General features: G+C 41.5%; 2 protein-coding genes across 7 annotated transcripts in view; one reads left to right on the forward strand and one right to left on the reverse strand.

Moving 5' to 3' along the window:
* Window positions 1–1,414: 1,414 nt before the first annotated feature.
* Window positions 1,415–9,293, reverse strand: EPM2AIP1 (EPM2A interacting protein 1). 6 transcript variants are annotated; one of them, XM_049715926.1, is made up of 3 exons: window positions 6,537–9,293; window positions 5,853–5,973; window positions 1,415–3,259 (listed from the first exon to the last, which is right to left on the reverse strand). In XM_049715926.1, exon 1 carries the CDS (start codon window positions 9,138–9,140, stop codon window positions 7,314–7,316), a length of 1,827 nt encoding a protein of 608 aa, XP_049571883.1. In that variant the 5' UTR covers window positions 9,141–9,293; the 3' UTR covers window positions 1,415–3,259; window positions 5,853–5,973; window positions 6,537–7,313. The 6 variants fall into 6 exon arrangements, with proteins under 6 accessions (XP_049571883.1, XP_033258075.1, XP_004277963.1 ...); XM_033402184.2 differs by lacking the exon at window positions 5,853–5,973 and having other exon boundaries at window positions 7,031–9,293; XM_004277915.4 differs by having other exon boundaries at window positions 1,415–5,973; window positions 7,031–9,293.
* A 142-nt stretch (window positions 9,294–9,435) lies between these two features.
* MLH1 (mutL homolog 1) overlaps window positions 9,436–22,689 on the forward strand; it is a 51,306-nt gene continuing 38,052 nt past the window's right edge. Inside the window, exons 1-8 of the mRNA XM_004277916.4 lie at window positions 9,436–9,740; window positions 11,555–11,645; window positions 13,794–13,892; window positions 17,948–18,021; window positions 19,639–19,711; window positions 20,828–20,919; window positions 22,359–22,401; window positions 22,542–22,630. Coding sequence (XP_004277964.2) covers window positions 9,625–9,740; window positions 11,555–11,645; window positions 13,794–13,892; window positions 17,948–18,021; window positions 19,639–19,711; window positions 20,828–20,919; window positions 22,359–22,401; window positions 22,542–22,630 — 677 coding nt within the window. The 5' untranslated portion in view covers window positions 9,436–9,624. The remainder of the gene's footprint in view (window positions 9,741–11,554; window positions 11,646–13,793; window positions 13,893–17,947; window positions 18,022–19,638; window positions 19,712–20,827; window positions 20,920–22,358; window positions 22,402–22,541; window positions 22,631–22,689) is intronic.

The raw sequence follows: 22,689 nt of genomic DNA on the forward strand, positions 1-22,689 counted from the left end.
TGGCTCTAGCGGGCCTTCATTAAATAATTGCTGAATGACCACTGAATTCAATTCCCCCACATGGCTTCTGTAAAATACTTCTGTATTTCTCTAAGCATTCCCTTCTTTCCCTTTAAGCTAGTGCTTGTTGGTTCTCACAATCAGAAATCCCTATCAAATACGTTATGGGACCGTTCCCTTCACAACCATCACTCTGGCCTCAGGGAAGACATCAAAGACTGAACTGCCACAAGTTAATGCCCGGAAATGTGGAACTGGCATATGAGACTGGGTTAGTTGGTCAATGGCCCTGGAGTGGGGTAGTGATGGAGAGCCACGGAGGTGTACGAAGCTGGCTGGCAAATGGAGGGAAGTTGACAGTGGTGGTTCTGAGAGACATCCTCCCCCTTAAATTGGAGTAAAATTTCCTTCCCATTAGTCAAAACCAAATGGCAAACTTTTGCAGGTGAGGAAATATTTTGATTGTGGTGAGTTTCATGCATTTATGTCAAAACAAATCAAATTTTATACTTTAAATATGTGCAGTTTATTGTTACTTCATTGTATCGATACATCAGTAAAGTTATAAAAAATGTGGTAAGTGCTTAAGTCGAATTCTTTCAGTTATTTTATAATAACCAATAATGTACCAATAATTTAAGGAGGCCTTTGTTATGACTGCTATTTTGGACTGTGCTTAATATCAGCACTTATTTATTCCAATGCCTTCTCACCCCTGTTCACCCCTCTCAGCCCCCACCTACCCCTCATGGAAGTGAACATGTAATAGTAAATTGTAATAATGTAACCAAGTTGGTGAACTCTAATTCATAATCTGTGGAACTAAAATGCAAGAACTTACACATTTCTTGAATTTATCAACAGGGTTTTACATTTTAATCTTACTTCTCTAAATCCCTTCCAGGAGTTAAATATTATTGTAAATTATGTTATACTAATTATTTTAATCATAGGGTGTATTTGCCTCTTATTCCCTACAGAACTAGTAATTGACTTAACGTAAATCAGTGTCATGGCTTGTTAAAATTATCTATGTAGAGTACAACCACTTTAAGGACAGGGTCAAGCCATTTATCTTCAATCCCCAACTTACCAGCAGTGTCTAGTACACAGCAGAGCAAGTTGGGGGAAGGGAAGGGATAAAGGTTATGATATAAGATGGGGTAGGAAGAAAAAGGGTGTGTGTGGGTAGAGATCTTGCAGACCATGATAGACCTTGGATCTTATTCTAATTGTGATAGTAAGCCACTGGAGGATTCTGAACAGAGGACTAGCATGCTGATTTATATTTTAAAATTAAGCATCAGTTTAGTTGCTGTGCGAATAATTATGAGGGAAGTATGGAAGCAGGGTATATACCAAGGAGAATACCAAGAAAAATGGGTGCTCACGTTCACTGAAAGACAGACACAAAAATGTTCATAGCAACTTTATTCATAATAACCACAAACTGGAAACAACTAAAATTTCCATCAACAGTAGAATGGATTCATAAATTGTGGTGTAAGTCATACAATGGTATACTACACAGAAGTAAAAAACGAATTGCTGCTACACGCAACATGGATGACTCACAGACACAATGTTGAACAAGAGTACATATAATTATTACATTTACATGAAGCTTTAAAACAGACAAAAGTAATCCATGGTGATAAAGGTCAGAATAGCGGTTATTTGTGTGTGTGGGGAGCACAGGGCACTGATCGGGGTACGAGAAATGTTCAATATCTTGATTTGGGTGATGGGTCCACTGAGGTGTACATGAAATATTTGCATTTTACTGAATGTAATTTCACCTCAATTAAAAAGAAAAAATATTTTCAAAGAAATTTTATAAATAGGGAGATATAACTATATGTGTAGTCGGTAGTTTTGTCTTCCAAGTATTTCGGGTTCTCTTCCAAGGCACGAGGAAGGATTACACTCCTCCTTGAACTCTGGAGTGGCCATGTGATTTCCTTTGGCCAGTGAAAGTGCTTTAAGGGCCGGCCTATAAGTGATTTGTCAGACTTTTTCATTTCCCAAAATGAGCAGCCACACCATACATGAGATCTGCTTGGTCAGCCTGAGTCCTAGAATGAGGACCACTTAGAGCAGGGATCAGTGAACGTTTTCTGTAAAGGGTCACACAGTAAATATTTTAGCCTTTGTGGGCCAGACACTTTCTTCCACAACCACGCGACTCTGCCACCGTAGAGCAAAAGCAGCCAGACAATACATAAACAAACGGGCAAGGCTATTTTCCAATAAAACTTTATTTACAGTAACAGGCAGCAGGACAGATTTTGCCCATGGCCATAGTTCTTCAATTCCTGACTTAGAGCAAAGCCCCTAGCCAAACTACAAGAGAAAAGCTGGGATTTTGGGGTTACCGCACAGCAACCTAGGCCATTCTGATACAGAAACTGGTTCTGTTTTTGAAAAACCTAGCATACTGAACATTGGCTTAGTTGGCAGGCATTCAGGAAATTGCTAGTGGAAGATGGAAGAAATAACTTATGCAGGGGCGATGCATGTTAATGGAGTGATGAAACTGTCCGGAGAGAACCTGGAAGGCAGAGAATCTATACTTTACTCAAGGAAAAAAAAAAAAAAAAAGACAAGAAAACAAAATATGTTATGGTTGCTGTTGGCCCCATTTGACAAAATAGACAGGAAAGAGATGAACTCAGAAAAGAATTAATCAGTTTGCAAGCAAAAAAGCAAGGGAATAAAGAGAGTTCACAAACTCAAGTACTTACTGGGTAGGAAGAAGCTACTTCTCAATTACAAAGAGATAAAAGCGAGAAATCCTATACGCCAAAGGTTGACTAAAACCCACTTTTGCAGCAAGGATCAAATCACTGGATGACTATCACACCTACTGTTAAAACCTCTGAATTAGTTAATGGGCCTCAGATTAAAAGTCCAACTAAGAGTGTAACACTGGTTAATCCCTTAAACTGGAAAAAAATGGCTCAGGGAAAAAGAGACTAAGGGTATGGCTCTCCCACAAAGCCTGAAAGCCCAAGTTACCCAGAAAGTAAGTTCAGAGAGGCATGCGAACAAGAAAGCAAAGAAACGTAGCAAATCTAAGAAGTACATATTGACCAGATGTCACTTTCGGATTACCTTCCTTGGGGAGGTGATGAGGACATTCTGCAGGTAGGAAAGCAAGTGAACTGAATATCTAGTGACCAGAAGGGCTGACTGAGTCATTCTTCTAACATTTTGTTAAATTTACTTACTTTAAAATCCCAGAAGAGCCAGAAATTATCTGTAAAGGAAAAGAGCAAGTAAATAAGATGCCATTTTCTCCTAGGGTTGATGCTTACAGAAGGAAAATGGATATTAACTCTTAAGCAGCATTATCTTTTTCCAATACTGAATGCAACTTTTTAATTACTGAGGTATTGTTTTAGTCCACTAAATAGTTGTCCAATCTTTCTCATCCAGGTTCCTTTGCAAGCCTCCCTTTAGGAATTTAAAAAAAAAAAAATTAAGACTTCTACATCAAGGAGGTAAAGACAATATTACATGGTGGATTTATGTGAGTATACTCAGCTTTACTACTTGCGTTTACTAGGGCAAACTGCAATCTAAGTTTGTTTCCTCAACAACATTCACATAGTAAATATTTGAGCCACATGCCAAGCACTGAACTATATTCTAGGAATACAATTCCCTAGTCACAAAGAACTTAGTTTCATTTCTTGATTTGTAATATGTGGATAACAATTACCCAGCAAGCAGGTACAGCAGGACCACTGTGAAGGTCAAAGGAGACTATGAAAGGGCTGCAAAGATCGTAAAGCACTATACAAGTATTTATTCATCCAAACATTTATTGAAATGTCAGGCATTGTGCTAAGCACTAGATACAGCAGTGTGCAGGCATATATATGGTCCCAGCCCTTGTGAAGCTTACAGTCTAGCACTGATCAATAAGAAGAAACAACAAAGTGTGCTAAGTATATGGCTGGTGAAGAACAGGGTATTTAGGGAGTGCACAGTAGGGGAACCTAGTCTAGAGGGTATTGATGAAGGCTTCCTAGAGGAAGTGGCATATAAACTGAAACTTGAACAGCCGTATCCTAAGAGCACTGGTGAAAGCAGAGGAGTGATATGACCAGATACGTCTTTTGGAAAAATCTGGCTGCATTGTGAAAGGGATCACAACCAGAGAAATGGAGCCTGAGAAGGCCCGTGCTATAATATAGGTAGGTTGATGGCCTTGATCAGGATAGCATTGTAGAATCAAGGAAAGTTTAGGCAACAGGCTTAACAGAAAGGTGTGTGTGAGTGGATGTGATGAAGAGGGAAAAGTCATGGCTAACTGGTTTTGGGGCTCGGGTCAGGGCAACTGAATGGTTGGCAGTGGTGGTGCCATTTACTGAGAGAGGGACCAGGAAAGGACGAGCAGGTTTGGGGGGCAAGGTCAAGGACATGTTGTGGTGCCTATGAGACAGCAAAGTGGACTTAAGTTAGCAATTAGATATAGGAATCAGGAAAGGTCTAGAAAGGAGATATGAATTTGGGAGTCATTTGCATAAAGTTGGTAAGTGAAGCCATGAAAGAAAAAAGAGATCAGCTACGGAGATGATGTAGAATAAGACAGCTTAAAACCAAATTTAAAAATCCCAAGGACACAGATGTTTAAGGGAAAGAGGTACCTGCAAAGAAGACTGAGAAAGCATACTTGGAGATGGTATCTCCCTGAAGCCAAACTAAACAAGTATTTAATGAAGCGTGGCCAGTGGGGTAAAGAGGGTAGGAATATTGACAAGGACTTAGTAAGCTTGGTAGAGCAGTCTGAGCAGCAATACGGGACAGTGGAAACACAGACAAATCTTTTAAGAAAACTAGTAGGAATGGGAGATATGGGGACACAGAGTTTTTTAAAAATAGTACTTATTTTAACTATATTCACTGATACAACAGGACTAGTTAACAACTATTTTATAAAAAGAAATTTTTAAAGACTGCCATGCAGTTACAGAATTACTTAGTACAGAAAACAGTAAAATACACACTTTTTTTTTTCTGTTTTACAAAGACTAGTTTATGGCAATTCTCTATTGTTCAGGGTGAATTTAAAATTCTTAGCTTATGCCTCCCCCACATTCACTGACTATATAACTAATCTTATTATTACCTTAAGCAAAATATATAGTGGAACTTCACAAAATGTACAAGAGTTCAATATTTAAGGAACTGGGGTTAGAAAGCAGAAGCAGCTTTCAGGTCTTCCAATTATCCTTTCAATAAAGCACCTGCATGAAAGAGAATACACCAAACTATTGGGAAACTACCGGTAGATTTTTGTTGTTGTTGTTTGGTTTTTCACTATGTTGTTTTTCCAGATATTTAAGTTTACTTCCTGTTAACCCAAATCTTAACTTGACCCTTCTTGCTAAGTATCTTAGTAATACATTACACGTTCTTTTCTGCCCTATACCAATTATGTATAATAGAACAGAGCCCTTTAATCTGGTTCAATACCAATTACTGAGTTATAAATGCTATTGTGAGCTACCAGAACCTAGCAAGGCCTTGACTGCATCTTACCAGCCAAACTTGGAATGTTGGAATTAGTGTCCCTTATCAAGTATTATCAGTCTTCCCAACTTGCCCTTCTAATTCTGCTTCTACCGGTAATTTGCCCTGTCCCTCGAAATATAAGAGAATCTACACAGGGGGTCTACTGGCACTTTGGGAGGAATAAGTCTTCATTGTGCTGTGCTGTCCTATGCACTGTGGGGGATGGGGTGTCGTTCATGCTGACATGCCAGCAGAACTTCCCTCAATAAGTGTGACAATTAAAACAGTCCCCTTTATGTCTCCCAACATCCTCTGGAAAGAGGGCATACCGTCTCTGGTTGAGAACCACTGGCAGAATTTTGGTTCTTGGGCTCTTTATGGCATCTATTTTGATAGCTCAGGCTTCAGTTCCTTCTAAATTCTTGTTTGTATTCTGGTTCCTTGAATTTGCTGAATTAGTGGCCACAGAAAAATGCATTACAATAGTTAAGACAGGACTTGAACACAAGTTTTCAAATTGTACTTGAGAGGATCTCTAAGTTGGGTCCTCTTCTTAAATCATTTCACATATTTGGCTTTACTGTAAGATTTCCTTTTCATGGTTAACGTAAGTTTGAAAATTACTGTTTTGGCACAAAGCAGATGTCTCACTTAGAAATACGGAAGTGCTACAATCTGTAAATAAAGCTGCTTCTTGAGAGTTAAATATTTCCACTTGTGCACTGTCTTAAATACACAATGTGTGGGATAGTGTCAAATTTATAATAAATCCATTTCCAGCAACAAACAACATTTGATATTATATCACTTTAAAATAAAGGGTTTCCTCTAAGCAGGATTTCTTTATAAAGCTGCAACACTCATGCAGATAGGACAAATTAGCTAAAATATCTCACACCTCCTGATCCTGGGATGCAAACATCTTTTCTTCCTCATCCTTTTTTGACAGGGCCAAACTGTCTAGAGTAGAAAAAAGAATTACTAGCGGGCAACCCCTAAGAGTCTATACTTACCGTAGTCCTTTAGTAGGCAAGCTCATAAAACAGCACCCAATTGTGAAAAATTCAGGGGAAACTTCCAAAAATTGGTTAGTCTGATCTCCAGACTGCAGGAAGCCTCCTAAACTAGCAATTAAAAAAAAATTCTTGCTCCTCTGACTAAAATTTTACGTGCTTATTTTCTGTATTAGTAATATCATTATCGCTAGGGCGGGTGGGAGGGAGGTGAGAGGGAGGAAATATGTCAATATTTACTTCAGACTCAGAAATATGTCTAAAAAAATAGTCTCAAACATTCTGACAGTTTGACAAAATACCTCCACTGTATGTACGTTCCTCCTTTTCAGAAACTTCTGCACTTGCTATGTGAGTTTCTGCAAATTGGCTCAAACATATATTTAAGCAGTTGATAATTTAAGACTATATGCATCAGAATTTTAACACTTTGTTAAAATAAGAGCTAAAGTTTCTTCGAAACACCTTAAAAACAGACTTCTAATTCAACTCACATTATTAGTACTAAATGTCTTTAAAAACAGTTGTATCATAAAAGCAAAAGATAATGACTTTGCCATCAAATTAAGTTTTAAAAAAAGGTGTCTGCATGTTTCAGTCCCATGCTGCCTCTTGATATGGAAAAAAAAATATGTCTGAAGAATTTGAATTGTGATCAATTTGGATGAATAATGTGGTGCTTTCCCACAATCCAAATTAGTAAACTTGAAAATCAAACAGATGTTTGCTTTTAGAATTGGACTCTTGTTGAGTGTTTCAATGTTGTACTACAAAAGTTTATGGATTTGATTCATTTCTTCGTCTCACAAGATCATCCCAATGCGGCTCTATTTCAGTGGTGGCAATCCGAAACAGGGCATGGAGGTGTTCGTCTGTCAATGGCTGGCTTAAAGTGTGTTGGTTCCGAGTCAAATATGAAAAAGCCTTTTCACAGATTTTGCTACTATCAAACAAGGATGCCACCTTACAGGCAACCCCTTTGATAATCGGGTAAGATTCAGCAGACAATCCGGCATAGAACTGCCCTAAGTCTTTGGTTCTGTATTCGTTCCAAAGGTTAGTATTTGCCTGAAGTTTTGTTAGCTCCACCCTTACTGAAATAGGTGCATATTCAGGTTTAAAGCTAAATGGATTTGCAAAAAGTTCTAAGTCCTTTTTAATGAACTTGAGGTCCTTGAAATGTCTCTCAAACTCTTTTTGTAGGCGACAGATCACCACTCGATACCTATCAGGATCGAGTATTTTTTCGTCTTCTTGAAGATGCCCTTTAAGCTCATCAACAACTTGGCTCAAGGCGGCAAAGTGTGTTAGATTTTTTTCCTCAATATGTCTCTGAAGTAAATTCAGCTTCACTTCAAACGCACAAATATGGTCAAAGGCAGCAGCAGCAAAGACTTTACTCACTCTCAATAGTTCGCTGAGTTCTCGAAGGTGGTCCATAATATCCACCAAGAAGCCAAAGTCACAAAGCCATTCGTGGTCTGTGAAATGGACCGTTGTTGCCCCTATCGAAACCAAGAATGTTTTTATCTCTTTTCTTAAGGAAAATATTAGTTTTAAGGTCTTCCCTTTTCTAAGCCAATTGTTCAGACAGCGTCCATTAACCCTTTCACCGTGCTCTGATTCAGATTCAGTTAGTAAAGCCTGAAATTCCGGCCGCCTAACGCCTCTGGTCTTAATTAAAACTATCCATTCAGATATGGCATTTACGATTTGATTAACATCTACATCGTAGGAGCTCAACAGTTCCAAGTGAAGAAATCCTGAATAATGGATCACATTCCAACAGTTGGGGCTTACAGCCTTTTCTCTCATGTATGACACCAGTCCTGAGTTCTCACCAATCATCCTCAGAGTGTGGGTCGTGGTCAGTCCAACCATCCGCTGCAGGCTAAGCCCTGCCGTCTGTAGGGCCTCAAGGATTGCCGCCATGAGGGCACCAACACTGAAGTGATGAGTCAGGTTGATTATGGTCAGAAGCTCTTCTTGCACCTCCAAATCGTGGCCTACGCCGCGGACAAAGACCAGGAGGTAGTTCTCATAGGCCACAAAAGCCTGGTCATCCAAGGCAAGGGAATAGGCTTTAAAGTCCTTGGCTCGGTTAAAAAGCTGACTGCGTAGATTTTGGTTAATGTCTAGGACCCTCTGCCGCGTGATCTCCGGAGATAAATCAATGCCATCCAGAACGCTTACGTGATCGGGCAGCACATCTCTCAGCATCACCTCCATGCACCGGTGCACAAAGTCCCCCTCGCCCCAGCCGCAACCCTTCAAGGCCAAGAGGCGGGCGAGCCCGAGACCTGCACGAGCAGCTCTCTCCTCCGGAGTGAGCGCGGCGGCCTCGGGCAAGTCGCCCTGACGCAGACGCTCCACCAGGGCCGCGCGCTCGCCCTCCGCCACATACCGCTCGTAATAGTCGTGCTCGGCCTCGTAGTGGTGCCTGACGTCGGGTTCGCCGGTGGCTACGACCAGGCGGCGACACACCAGGCACAGGGCGCCCTCGCCCTCCGGAGCCTCCACCACTAGGTACCGCTGTGTCCACTCGGCCCGGAACCCCCGAGACTCGTCGATTTCCATTTTGCTCCTCTTGGGCGTCATCCACATTTCACGGGAGGCCACTGGAGCTGGGCAGACCTCCGGGAGGCCGCAAGGAGAGGGGAGGAGCAGGAGCGAGCCGCAAGCGCCTCCTCCACTCTGCGCCAGATCACCCCAGCTGGGGACACCAACCTGCGGCTCCGACACCTCTGTTCCTATTGGCTGGAGATTTCGTATTCCTCTGCCCCAGACATGAGCCAATAGGAAGAGTGGACAGCGGTTTTTAGTGCGCAGGCGCACATCCTTCTAGCTGCAAAGTGGACTGAAGGCGCTTTAGGGCGGGACTAAGAGAACCGGAACTCACGTATTTGACTGGCATTCACGCTGCCCAATCAATAGCTCACTATCCCGGAAGCGGCGCTGCCGCTAGAGGGTGGGGCAGGACGGCGTCAGCAGAGTTGATGGAAAGATGTGGGCACGAAGCTCTAAGGGGATTGGCTGAAGGCACTTGCAGTTAGCTTCTCTCCGTGACTCGGGCTCCTCTGGCGCCAAAATGTCGCTGGTAGCGGGGGTTATCCGGCGGCTGGACGAGACAGTGGTGAACCGCATCGCGGCAGGGGAAGTTATCCAGCGCCCGGCTAATGCCATCAAGGAGATGATAGAGAACTGGTACGAAGGGAGTCAAGGCTTCCTTAGAGGCTACGACTTAACGGGCCGATGCTCAGGATAGGGCGGACACGCCTCCCTGCCCGGAGCCAAGGCGTGTGCGGCGCAGGGCCGCGGCGGCGGAGGCCGGGGGTCTTGCCTTCGCCCCTCACGGGTCCTCGAGCGTCCTCGCGAGACTTTAGGGTTGTTGCGGGGCAAGGAGAGGGTTACACAATATTTTCATGTTGTCATTAAGAGAAGTCCTTTAAAAATTATATATGCGGAAGGTGCAAATTTTTAAATGTATAAAAATTTTATAATTTAAAAGGAAAAAAACTTCCTTCATCCTTCAGAGGTTACTATGTGTTATCAGTTTCTTGCTTATTCCGGAAGTCATCCATCTACATTCAGAAGTACGATTCATTTTGAGTTTTATTCTAAATAAATTGCTGAGATTTTAGGAGAGTTCGATGGACTTGGGGTTTAACTTGTGATTTCCCTATTGCCAAGTGATTGACCCCACTTAGGATTTTCCTGCCCTTTACTTTTTGCGGGGTCACTCTGAAGATATCTGATTTTATGGATTCTGAAGTTTAGAACTGTCACACAAACCTTGTGGAAGGAGGAGATTAAAAACGTGGAAAGAAAGTTGGGTGTAAACTGTAAACTTTAAAAAGGACAGAGGCTTATAGTGTACCTAAACGTTATGTCAGATCCTTTGTGTTAAAATGCATTGATGTTAATAAAATCTATACGTTAAAAGGAAAAAAATGTCCCAGCGAAGATTGGTAGGTTTGTAAAGGGATTGTTGTGAAAACACAAACAACCATCGTGGGTAATGGGACTGAAAGAACAGTGGGTCTGAAAGGACCACTGAGAGAAAGGAAGAGAATTAGAAGGTAGACAAAAGAAGGAGCAGGGAGACTGGGGATGGTTTCTCCTTTTGACTTTAAATTCACAAAGGCTGGCTTTTGTTTCTGCAGTGTTAGAATTAACTGACAGAACGATTTAGGCCTGTTACTGTACTGTGCCAGAAGACTACGGCAACACTACACATGTTAGATCAGTGGATTAGAATTCTCTAAGCAGAGATTTTGTATGGAGTCCAGTTATGCTCTTTTTAATACGTAAGTCAAGACGGTTAAGTACAACTTCAATTTAGGGGCTCCTGAGAAAGATCTTTAATATTTAAGTAACTTAATATCTTATTTCTGAATAAAGAATTTTCTGTGTGAGGAGGAGGAAACTTTTCTTTCTCATGCAGCCTCAGTCTGGATTTATTTTCTGTAGCTCTGTAGGTGCTCTATGCTTGTAGGTTACTCTTTGAAGGAATAAAAAGATGTATTGACTTCTTAAAGAGCTTTCTGCACTGCCATTTTTTCTTTCCCCCAACATAAATATATTTGCATAAAGAAAATAGTAGAGAAAAACATTTAGAATTTTTTTAATGACATTTTATAAGGGTCATTTAGGAGCGTGAGGCTGAATAAAGTTTGAGTAACAGATGGTAGAATTAGTTGAAAAGTAGGTAAGAAAGAGGCATGTACTAAAAGGTCCCACTTCTAACTTCCCTTTCTTTTTTTCCTAGAGGAACAGAAAAGTTGCTGAATGTCCTATTGGAAATGATGGTTCCTCACTCCGTCCCTCTCTTCCTTCCCTCTCTCTCACACAGCATGTAAACTGATAACAATGTAGTCACAGAGCCTGTGAGACAAAGGAAAACACACTGAGTCTTATATTTGTCTGGAATTTGTTCTTATCCCCTGACTCGTATTAAAATATGTGCATTAGAGTAGTTGCAGACTAATAAATTATTATTTTTTTGTTTGATTTGCCAGTTTAGATGCAAAATCCACAAGTATTCAAGTGGTTATTAAAGAGGGAGGCCTGAAGTTGATTCAGATCCAAGACAATGGCACCGGCATCAGGGTAAGGAAAACCTCAGAGCGGCAGGATGTTTGTGTGCTTCGTGTGCTACATCTGCAGGAAGTGGTGGGACTTCTCCCTGTTCTGGAAACTTTAGGCTTTTATGGATGGGATTGTTTGAAAAATAAATATTTATTGAGTACCTACTCCATGCTGGGTACTGTTCAGGAGAATAAGGAGGTCAAGGAGCGAGTCATGAAACTTTAAAGGTTGAGTGTCCTGAGCAAAGAGAACAATACACACAAAAACCACGAAATGGAAGCTTGCATGACACGCTTAAGGACTAGCAAGGGGGTTGGTATGTCTAGAATGGGTGGTGGAGGGAGTGGAAGCCTAAAAGGAAATGAGGTCTGAAGGATAACCAGGCTGAGCATGTAGGACCTTGTAGGATGTTGTAAAATATTTGGCTTTTACTCTGGATGAGGTGGGATATTCTTTAGAGGGTTTTGAGCAAAGAGGTGACATGCTTTGGCAAGTTTTATAAGAACTCTTTTGTCTGCAATGCAGAAAATAGACTGTAGCAGGACAGGATAGAAGGACCGGACAGGACCAGTTTGGTTGTGACAGAGATGTAAGAAGCAGTGAGATTCTGGGTTGATGATGAGGACCAAAGCTCTCAGAATTTGCTTGTCCAGGGAGTAAGAAAAAGAGGAGTCAAGAATGACTTCAAGGTTTTGGCCTGTGCAAATAGAAAAAAAAGAGTTGCCATTTACTCTTGAGAAGGCTATGGAACAAGCAGGTTTGGGGGAAGATCAGAAATTCATTTTGGGGTATGTTCAACTTAAGATGCCTGTTAGTTGGATACATGTATGAGTCTGGAGATAAAAATTTGGTGTATTCCATTTTGATGGTATTAAAAGCCATGAGACTCACATAAAGAGAAGCTCAACATGACTGGTAACTAGGGAACTACAAATAAAAATTGCAGTGAGATACCACTTGACATTCACTAGGATGGCTGTTATAATTAATTAAGTAATTAATAAAAACCAAATATTTCAACTACAATAAAAATTAAAAATATTGACAAGGATGTTGAGAAATTGGAACTCTTGTATGTTGCTGGTGGGAATATAAAATAGTACAGCCATTGTGGAAAATGGTATGGTGGTTCCTTAAAACAATTAAACAATTGCCATATGACCCAGCAATTCCACTTCTGGGTATATACCCAAAAGAGTTGAAAGCAGGGCCTTGAAGAGATTTGCACACTCATGTTCATAGCAACATATTCATGATAACCAAAAGGTGGAGGCAACCCAAGTATCAACAGATGAATGGATAAACAAAATGTGATACATACAATGAAATGTTATTCAGCCTTACAAAGGAGTGAGATTTTGACAAGTGCTACTACGTGGATGAACCTTGAAGACAGTATGCTAAGTGAAATTAGCCAGTCACAAAAGGACAAATACTATATGATTCCACTTGTATGAGGTACCTAGGGTAGCTAAATGCATAGAATCAGAAAGTAGAATGGTGGTTTCCAGGGGGTTGGGGGCCTGCGCCACATGGCCTGCGGGATCATCTTAGTTCCCCGACCAGGGATTGAACCCTTGCCCCCTGCAATGGAAGCATGAAACCCTAACCACTGGACCACCAGGGAAGTCCTGAGAGGTTTTGTTTAATGGGTACAGTTTGTGGAGATGAAAGAGTTCTGGACATGGATGTTGGTGATGGTTGCACAACAATGTGAATGTATTTCATGCCACAGAACTGTACACTTAAAGAGGGTTAAAATGGTAAATCTTGTCATGTATATTTTACTACAATTAAATGTACCTATAGATTTTTAATAAAGAAGTTTTCTAATACAGTAATGATTTTTGTAAAATCTGTGAGCCTGGGTGATATCATCAAGACAGTGAGTGTAGACAGAGCAGAGGTCCAGGGATGGAACTGTGAATTATCCACTCTCAGGGGAGATGAGACAGAAGCAGCAAATGAGGCTGAGGAATGAGGCGAGAGAGGAAGAAGGAGCAGCAGGACCGAGTGGAGTTCTGGACGTCCAGAGAGGAGGCTCCTGCTGATTTAGAACTCTTCTCCCAAGAGGAATGTCTTCCTGGATTCAATCAAGAAGAGGGAAATTAAAAAAGATTTGGAAAAATGAGTAACATAATTATTCACTGATTTTTTTGCACCTTCTAGAAAGAAGATCTGGAGATTGTGTGTGAGAGGTTCACCACAAGTAAACTGCAGTCCTTTGAGGATTTAGCTCATATTTCTACCTATGGCTTTCGGGGTGAGGTAAGCTGAGGATTGAAGAAATGTGTAAAACATCCTCCTGTGATGATATTTCTGCCATTTGTCAGCATATGTTTCTCAGCAGGTCAATAAGACATGATACTTTTTACTTGTTAAAATATATGCGAATCTAAACAAACTTAGATTCAATTTTCCAAAACTGAGAATTGTTCATAAATACTTTTTAAAAATAATTAATTAATTATTTTATTTTATTTAATTATTTTTTAACATCTTTATTGGAGTATAACTGCCTTACAATGGTGTGTTAATTTCTGCTTTATAACAGAGTGAATCAGCTATACATATACATTTATCCCCATATCTTGTCCCTCTTGCATCTCCCTCCCTCCCACCCTCCCTATCCATAAATACTTAATACACCATAAACTGTATCTACAGAGACCCCCCAGGTCTCTTGATGGAAGAAGATAGCACTATCTACCAAGGTTTCTTGTCCAAAATCAAATGTGAATCTTACCAATACTTAGATCCAAGTACCCATATACAGAAAAATACAAGGAGCAAGGGAGCATGGTAAATGGTACTGAGACTGGAAATCACATGATAAAAGACTTGTTTCCTGTAAAGTAAACTGTATGGGGGAAAAAAGGTAAAGAAAGGAGGAAGAAGCATAGATTAGAAGGGATTTAAGAGGCATGTGAACCAGCTCCAATGTATTGATCTTACTTGGATCCTGATTTGCACAAACTAAAATCTTTTTGAGACAGATATTTGAACACAGATTGGTTATTTGATGGTATTAAGGAGAAATTACTGTTAATTTTCTTGGTATAAAAATAGTTTCATCGGTTTTTTTTTTTTGAGTCCTTTTAAGTTATATTCTGAAATAGCTGTGAATGAAATTATATGATGTATCATAGGGATATATTAAATAGAAAATGGATAAAAATAGTATCATATTTTTATGACAATACTCTGGATATAAAGATATTATTCAATATATGTAGGGCAACATAAATTGTAATGGCTACATACTGTTCTTTTTTTTAATAAACTTATTTATTTTTGGCTGCATTGGGTCTTTGTTGCGGCGAGTGGGGGCTGCTCTTCGTTGCAGTGCGCAGGCTTCTCATTGCAGTGGCTTCTCTTGTTGTGGAGCATGGGCTGTAGACGCATGGGCTTCAGTAGTTGTGGCACGTGGGCTCAGTAGTTGTGGCTTACAGGCTCTAGAGCACAGGCTCAGTAGTTGTGGTACACGGGCTTAGTTGCTCCACGGCATGTGGAATCTTCCTGGACCAGGGATCGAACCCGTGTCCCCTGCATTGGCAGGCGGATTCTTAACCACTGCGCCACCAGGGAAGTCCCTGTTCTATTACTTGTACATACTGCAGTCTATTTATATAATTTCCTGTTGAACATTTATGCTCTTTGTCATTTTTTTCGTGTTTAATGCTCTGGTGAATATTCATGTACATACAATGTGTTTTGTTCAGTTATTTCCTTAGGATAAATTTATAGAAATAGCATTCGTGAGTAAAAATATGTATCCTTTTCAAGTAGTTTGTATTAGTTTCTTATTGCTGCCCCCCAAAATGACCACAACCTTCGTGGTTTAAAGCAACACAAATTTGTAATCTTACAGTTCTGGAGGTTAGGGGAAATAGGTGTCACTGGGACCCACTGTGCTAAAATCCGGGTGTTGGCAGGGCTGTATTCCTTTCCGCACGTTCTGAGGTACCAGAGAAACTGTTTGGAGTAGTTATTTGGGGGAAATGAGAGCCAGTGTCGGGGAGGGGAATGGGGCAAATTACTTTTCGTTTTAGGCCTTTCTGTAGTTTTTGGATTTTTTATCATGTGAATGTAGTTTACTTTTATTTGACTTATCTGTTTATTTTATTCTCTTTTATTTTTTGGCCTCTCTGAGCGCCTTGCGGGATCTTAGTTCCCCAACCGGGATCAAACCTGGGTCCCGGCAGTGAAAGCGTCTGAGTCCTAACCACTGGACCACCAGGGAATTCCCTATTTGATTTTTTTAAATTAAAAGGCAGCTGTGACCCAGTCACTGCAATTTAGATCAAATCCGGGTAGTCTCAAGCACCCTCTGGCTCACAGTGAGCCCCAGGTTGTTCCAGGTAGGGGCAACATCAGACTGTGTACCCTGAGGCCCCCTTGACTTTAAGTAGGCCTCAGGTCAACCCTAGCAAAGCAGTTTCATTCTGGCTTTGCAACTTCCTGAGTCAGTTCCTAAGCTCATGGCCTCCTGGAGCCTTAGCCCAGCTGTAGGGTATCTTTGGGGTTGTAATTAAATAGGGAAGATTTATTGAAGGATTGCTGTGTGCCATCCATGGTTCTCAGCCCTTTGTGTGTATTAACCCTTTCACTCTTAACAACTCCATAGAGTAGGTTCTATTATTATTATTACCATGTTTTACATATATACGAGGAAACTGACAGACTTTAAGAAACATGACCAGGGCACACAGCTAGGAAGTGGCAGAATGGGGAATTGAGCCCTGGCAGTTTGACTCCAGAGTCTGTGTTCCTGTCCTCTTGCTCCGGTGCCGGTACAAAGGCCCCTGAAGAAGCAGGACCATCTGCCAGTGGCCCTTTCTTTTCCTGGTGTTGGGTAGCATTGTAGTTTTTGATGTATTTAATGTCCTTCCTTACCACAGGTTGCAAAATCATTTACATTTTTAATGATGAAAATTAGCTCAATTACATACACCAGGGAAATCCAGCTAGGACCTGGTAATCTCTGAGCCTGAGCCATGGTCCTTGTTAATGAACTGAGTCTGCCACAGCTGTATTCACTGTCTCCTGAGATGCTGTCACACAGACCCCATCACAGTGCCTGGGTTGCATTTTTTTATGCTATGGTGTCCTTGGGAAAGGAGATACAGATTCCAAAGGGCTAGCAAACCAATCCTGATTTTAAGGGGGAAAAAATGGTCTTTTGTTTTCTTTTAATTTGTTTAGTCTTAATTTCATAATTAAAAAAATATTTATTTATTTATTTGGCTGGGCTGGGTATTAGTTGCGTTGCCCGGTGTGAGATCTCAGTTGCAGCATGTGGAATCTAGTTCCCTGACCAGGGGTCGAACCCGGGCCCCTTGCATTGGGAGCACGGAGTCTTAACCACTGGACCACCAGGGAAGTCCCTGCATAATTTTAAATTTATATTTCGTTTTTTTTTAACTTTATTTATTTTTGGCTATGTTGGGTCCTCGTTGCTGAGCGCAGGCTTTCTCTAGTTGCAGCAAGCGGAGGCTGCTCTTCGTTGTGGTGCTTCGGCTTCCCGTTGCGGGGGCTTCTCTTGTTGCAGAGCACGGGGTCCAGGCATGCGGGCTTCAGTAGTTGTGGCTCACGGGCTCAGTAGTTGTGGCGCACGGGTTTAGTTGCTTGGCGGCACGTGGAATCCTGCCTGACCAGGGCTCGAAACCATGTCCCCTGCACTGGCAGGCGGATTCTTAACCACCACGCTACCAGGGAAGTCCCTAAATTTATATTTCTAAACATAAAATTGCTTATAGAAAACAGTTTTGAATAATAGTATACAGCACTATCTATTTGCAGTGTTTCCATTATCCATTTCTGAAGGCAGGCTTTAAACTTGTTAGAAGACAAATCATTGAGACTATTAAATACACCTATAACTCTACACCTGAACACAGTTGCTATTAAGGTTAACGTTAATGCTTGGGGGTGGGGAATTCCCTGGTAGTCCGGTGGTTAGGACTCAGTGCTCTCACTGCCGAGGGCCCAGGTTCAATCCCTGGTTGGGGAATTAAAATCCTACTAGCTGTGCGGTGTGGCCAAAAAAAAAAAAAAAAAAAAAAATGCTTGGGTGTGTTTCCTTTTGGACTTATATATATATATTTTTCCCTTGTTCTAGTAATTATGCTACAGATTCAACTCAATAGCTTTCTTTTTTTTTTTAAAAAAAAGCATCATCAAAGCGAGTGAGCAGAGTGTTCATTGTTGCCATTTGTTAATACAAAACAGAAGAGGCAATTGAGATAACTTCTCCATTAATGATGAGATGGGGTGACCCAGCAGTGGGTTTTTCTTTCATTTCATTTCCTTTTTTTACTTAGGCTTTGGCCAGCATAAGCCATGTGGCTCACGTCAGCATTACAACCAAAACAGCTGACGGGAAGTGTGCATACAGGTATAGTGCTGTCCTCTGCTATGTGTATAAATTCATCCTGAAATGTGCTTTTTGTCTGCATCTCAAAGTAATCCTATCTGAACACCAGTGTTATCTTTTTTGGCCTAGATCTTGGGTAACTTTTCTTTCCTGCCTTTGGATTAGTTGATAATCCACAGGGATCATCATAGGTAATAATCTTACTTTATGGACTCGTGAAAGCTACGAGTTAACAGATTACAAGTGCCTAGCAAGGTGTCTGTTACACAGAGGAATTCTGAGTCCGTGGGAGCTGTGATGTCATTCTGCCCCTTTGCCCTTTGGCAGGATGTCCCTTTGGCCTGATTATGGGGCCATGGCTGGGGTGCTGAAGGATCCTGGTTCCTTAGCTGCTCTGAGCCCCCTGCTGCACCTTCCCACAGGTGGCCACTTTTATGTTGGCACAGTTTTCAGAGGCTGTTGAATGACCTTGGAACAGAACAGAAAGGGGATTCAGGGAATCAAAATCACACCTTTGTTTTCATAAGCACTGGCCATTCCCTAGTGAAAGATGGGTATTGAGTGTCTAATTCACGCCAAAAAACAGAATTTTTTTTTTATCATACAGATTGTTAGTTTATATAGAAAATAGCTTCAACAAAGGGCAGTTCTGCCTGTTTCTCAGCCCTCTTTAACAGTTGAGTGTGTGCAGTAATGGAAGATGGAACATTTCAGAGTCTGCAGCACTGGTGCTAGAGCGGGTTTACTCGATGCAAATTGTAACAGCCCTAGGACCTAGCTGGGCTGATATGATTAGAATCCCTTCTGACAAACTGGGGAGCCACTTGTGAGTGAATATCTTCTGAAATAGTCTGGGACACAGGTTCCATTTCTTTGCCTCTGGGGTGTTATGCCCCTGCTTGGGACCTCTAGTAGCCCTCCTTCTGTGGGAGGATGAAATCGAGTCATTGTCATAGCAACTAGCATCCTCCCAATGCACTCAGTCCATCTTTCCAGCCTCTCCCCTCCACACATCCTCAGCTGCTGCATATTCTAAAGCTTCTTTGCTTTTGTTTATGTTTTCCCCCTCCTGGATGGTCTTCCCTGTTCTCTCCACCTGAGATTATACTGCTTCAGAGTCCAGGTGAATTGTCATCTCTTCTGTGACACTTCCCCCACTCCCACCCCAGGCTAAATGTTTTCCTACTCTGGATCACTTAGCACCTTGTTCTACACTTAAGGGAAAAGTCTGTCCCCTCACTAAATCAAGAACCTCCAAAGGCCTGCCTTTATTACAGGGCGTTTACAGGCCTGATAACATGGTAGCCCCTCAAATAAATGATTGCAGAATCATTGGAAAAAATTTTACAGTCATCTTAGGCAATGGCAAAACTATTGTTTGTAGCCCAGAACTCAGGAGCTAAAAAGCAATATTTGCCAAAAAAACCAAACAAACCAAAAAATGGATTTTTCCCCCCTCCTTTGGTATCAAATTAGAATGGTTATGGAAGTGGAAAAAGAGAGGGAACAGGTAACTAAGACAATTTATAACATGGCTATATTTTAATCTATTGTTGTGTAATTTACCTTTTTACTCTTTGGGTAAGTGTCTGTTCTTTTTTTTGTTAGCTCTCAGTAATCTCTTACATTTTCTGCTAGAGCACATTACTCAGATGGAAAGCTGAAAGCTCCACCTAAACCATGTGCAGGCAATCAAGGGACCCAGATCACGGTAAGAATGGTGCACGGGAGGGGAAAGTTTTGAAAGGGAGCTTTATATAAATATTGAAGTAAAAAACAAAATTGTCTTTGAGTTCTCAAAGGATTAAAAAAAATGAATATTTACTAGTTAATGGGAGCCCCAAGATACCACACTCTAAGAAAGAGAAATAATTATTGACTTTTGTGGCATGGCAGCCTGCCCACCGCCTCCTTTTTTTTTTTAAGAGGCTGGGAGTTTCTTTTGTTGAGACCACAGAACTCTGTGGCAGGGTAGCTGGCATTGAAAGAACCTTAAGCTTGGCTCCAGTTGAGGAGTCAGAGTCTTAGCCTTGCCACTCAGTGGTTGTGTGTCCAGAGGCAAGTCGTTTAATGTCCCTTAACGTCACTTTGCTCATCTATCAAGGAAGGATGTAACGAAGAATATCTGCCACTCACTCAAAGGGCTCTGAGTAACAGATTGTATCATTAATTAGGAGAAAGTGTTACACTGCCTTATTTCTGTGGTGCCACATTTGGTCTCTTCCCGTTCCGAGATCCCATAAAGCACCCCACTGTCATGTTACACATCCCACCCTACCACCCTCAGCCCCAGCCAGAGCACATCTCCTCGAAGGTTCCAAGCCCTGGGCTTGATGAGGCAGGTTGAGTGGGGGGTGGGGGCTGAAATGAACGTGTACTTCGTAGTGCGTGTTAAGGGGGAATCCTGTAACTGGGACCACAGTGTAATTTCCAATAACCCCTAAAAGATCTGATAATTATTCTTAGTCTGCAAAATAGGTTTGAATGCCATGTGGTATTGTAATTGTTTATAAGTTTATGTTTGCCCCACTAAATCTTGTGCTACTCTGGGCAGTACTGTGCTTCATTTGTCTTCTTATTCCCAGCACAAGGCAAAGAGCCTGACATGGAGGTAGCCCCCAGTACCTATCTGAGAAATCAGTGAGTAAAGTGGGAGGCAGGTGAAATATCCCTTCTTTCTTTTGTTAAGACTGCCCCATCTCTTGCCGCCTCTCCTAATGCTTAGAACTGTGCTGGTGATAAATGTAGTTGGATTCTCTGCCTTAAGACCCAGCTTTATTTCCATCTATTTCTGTGAGTTTACAAGAAAAATCAATCTTCTATTCAGGTAGAGGACCTTTTCTACAACATATCCACGAGGAGGAAAGCTTTAAAAAATCCAAGTGAAGAGTATGGGAAAATTCTGGAAGTTGTCGGCAGGTACAGTCCAAAATCTGGGCGGGTGTCTCTGAACCACTCTCTCACCAAAGGAATGTGTTCTGCTGCTTAGAAATTGAGAACAGTTGCTGAGCTAGATGGTAAGCAGCAGTACTAGCCTACAGATTGTTTCTGGTCAAGGTTTAGTCACCAATTCTGGGTTGTCTTTCATGTCCCCAGGAGAGAGCAGGAGTTGGTCTCTGTATCAGTGAGGGTCCTTTGGTGGCAGGCAAAACAAACTGACTGTACTAACCTGAGCCCAAAAGACGTTTATTGAAAGGCGAGGAGTGACTCAGCAAGTGGAAAGAAGTGTGTGGACGGCTGCTCCTTGGGGAGAACAAGAAGCAGGGTGGCTTCAGGGATTTAATATAGTGGCCCTGCTCCAATTGTTTTCATTCCTTTCCTGACTCTGCTCAAGAGCCTGTCTCCCAGGAGAGTGCATCTTATTGGCATAGCCTGGGTCCCCCCATCGTGTGCCCACATTTGTGGGGAGCAGATTTCTTGACTGGCAGTCTAAGGATATATCAAGTGAAATGGGGAAGAGGTAGTGTCCCAAAGGAAGACTAGGGCCTGTTAACAGAGTGAGAAGGGACTCAGGGCAGGTGAAAACAACGTTATGTCCAGGATTGACTTAACCCGCTAGTACAGTGGCCCCAGCATGGCTCTCTGAGCCTGCGTGTCCTTGAATTGTAACAGAGGTGTGTTAACTATTTCTCAGTATTGCTACAAAAATTAAAATCAGTAAAACATTTACCTCTATTAAAGTGGAACAGACACATGAAGTTTTTTTGCTTTTTCTCCCCTGGAATCGTATGAATCAGTATCACAATATCAATTAGCTCCTGGAAATAGAGGAGTTCTGGTTGGCTGTTTTAGTTCTAGGTGTGATAAGTGAACTAATTGTTACTGAATAAGTGCGTTTGGCTAGACACAATCCTCCAGGTCCTGGGGCCCATGGTGGGAGGAGTAGTAAATGATAGCCAACCGAGAAAAGGCTGGGAGATACTAGGACAGGACCTCAGGGGGAAGAAGCGGGTGGGCAGGGCGTGTGTTGGGGACTCTGAGACAGAACAACAGAGTGCAGGGGGTGTTCAGGCTACATTCTCAAGATGTCTGTGAGGCAACCCAGATCTTTTGAGTTTGTGAAAATAAAACTGTAGGCAAGGAGGAGATTGTATTGAAATATCCTTGAGTCTAGTCAGCAACGTATAGAAGCAAAGTTTTTTGTTTTTTATTCGATTCTGCCACATTTAGCATTGATATCTTCATGTCGTCTCTGTTGGCTTATTCTCCTGTGGGTAAAATATGACATTTAAAGATATTTTTGTTTGTATATATCTTTGTTTAGATTACTTAACTCCACCAGTTTGTTTAACTGAAAGGGGGCATGTACTCTGCATTTGGCCACTCTTTTTTTACTGTTTTGTTTTTTTCTCTGCCAGGTATTCCGTACACAATTCAGGCATTAGTTTCTCGGTTAAAAAAGTAAGTTCTTGATTTATAGGGGATGGTTATGTATTGTAAAAGAAGAAAGGATTTTTTTATAGTTGCCCGTGGAGACGAGGTTATGGTGTTTCAGTCAGCCCTGTGAGACAGTAAGTTGGATCTTCTGTTCTGTTTATCAGCAAGGTGAGACGGTAGCCGACGTCAGGACACTGCCCAATGCCACAACTGTGGACAACATTCGCTCCATTTTTGGAAATGCTGTTAGCCGGTACGTTGATAATTTATATTTTTAAAAATCTGCGTTCCGTCACATTATTTTGGAATCTG

The sequence above is a fragment of the Orcinus orca genome, chromosome 10 (assembly GCF_937001465.1).
Source record: "Orcinus orca chromosome 10, mOrcOrc1.1, whole genome shotgun sequence".
NCBI classification, from domain to species: domain Eukaryota; kingdom Metazoa; phylum Chordata; class Mammalia; order Artiodactyla; family Delphinidae; genus Orcinus; species Orcinus orca.

Bases quoted from the DNA above. Each gene is read 5' to 3' on its own strand.
- EPM2AIP1 (XM_033402184.2), bottom strand. From the start codon at position 9,140: ATGTGGATGACGCCCAAGAGGAGCAAAATGGAAATCGACGAGTCTCGG.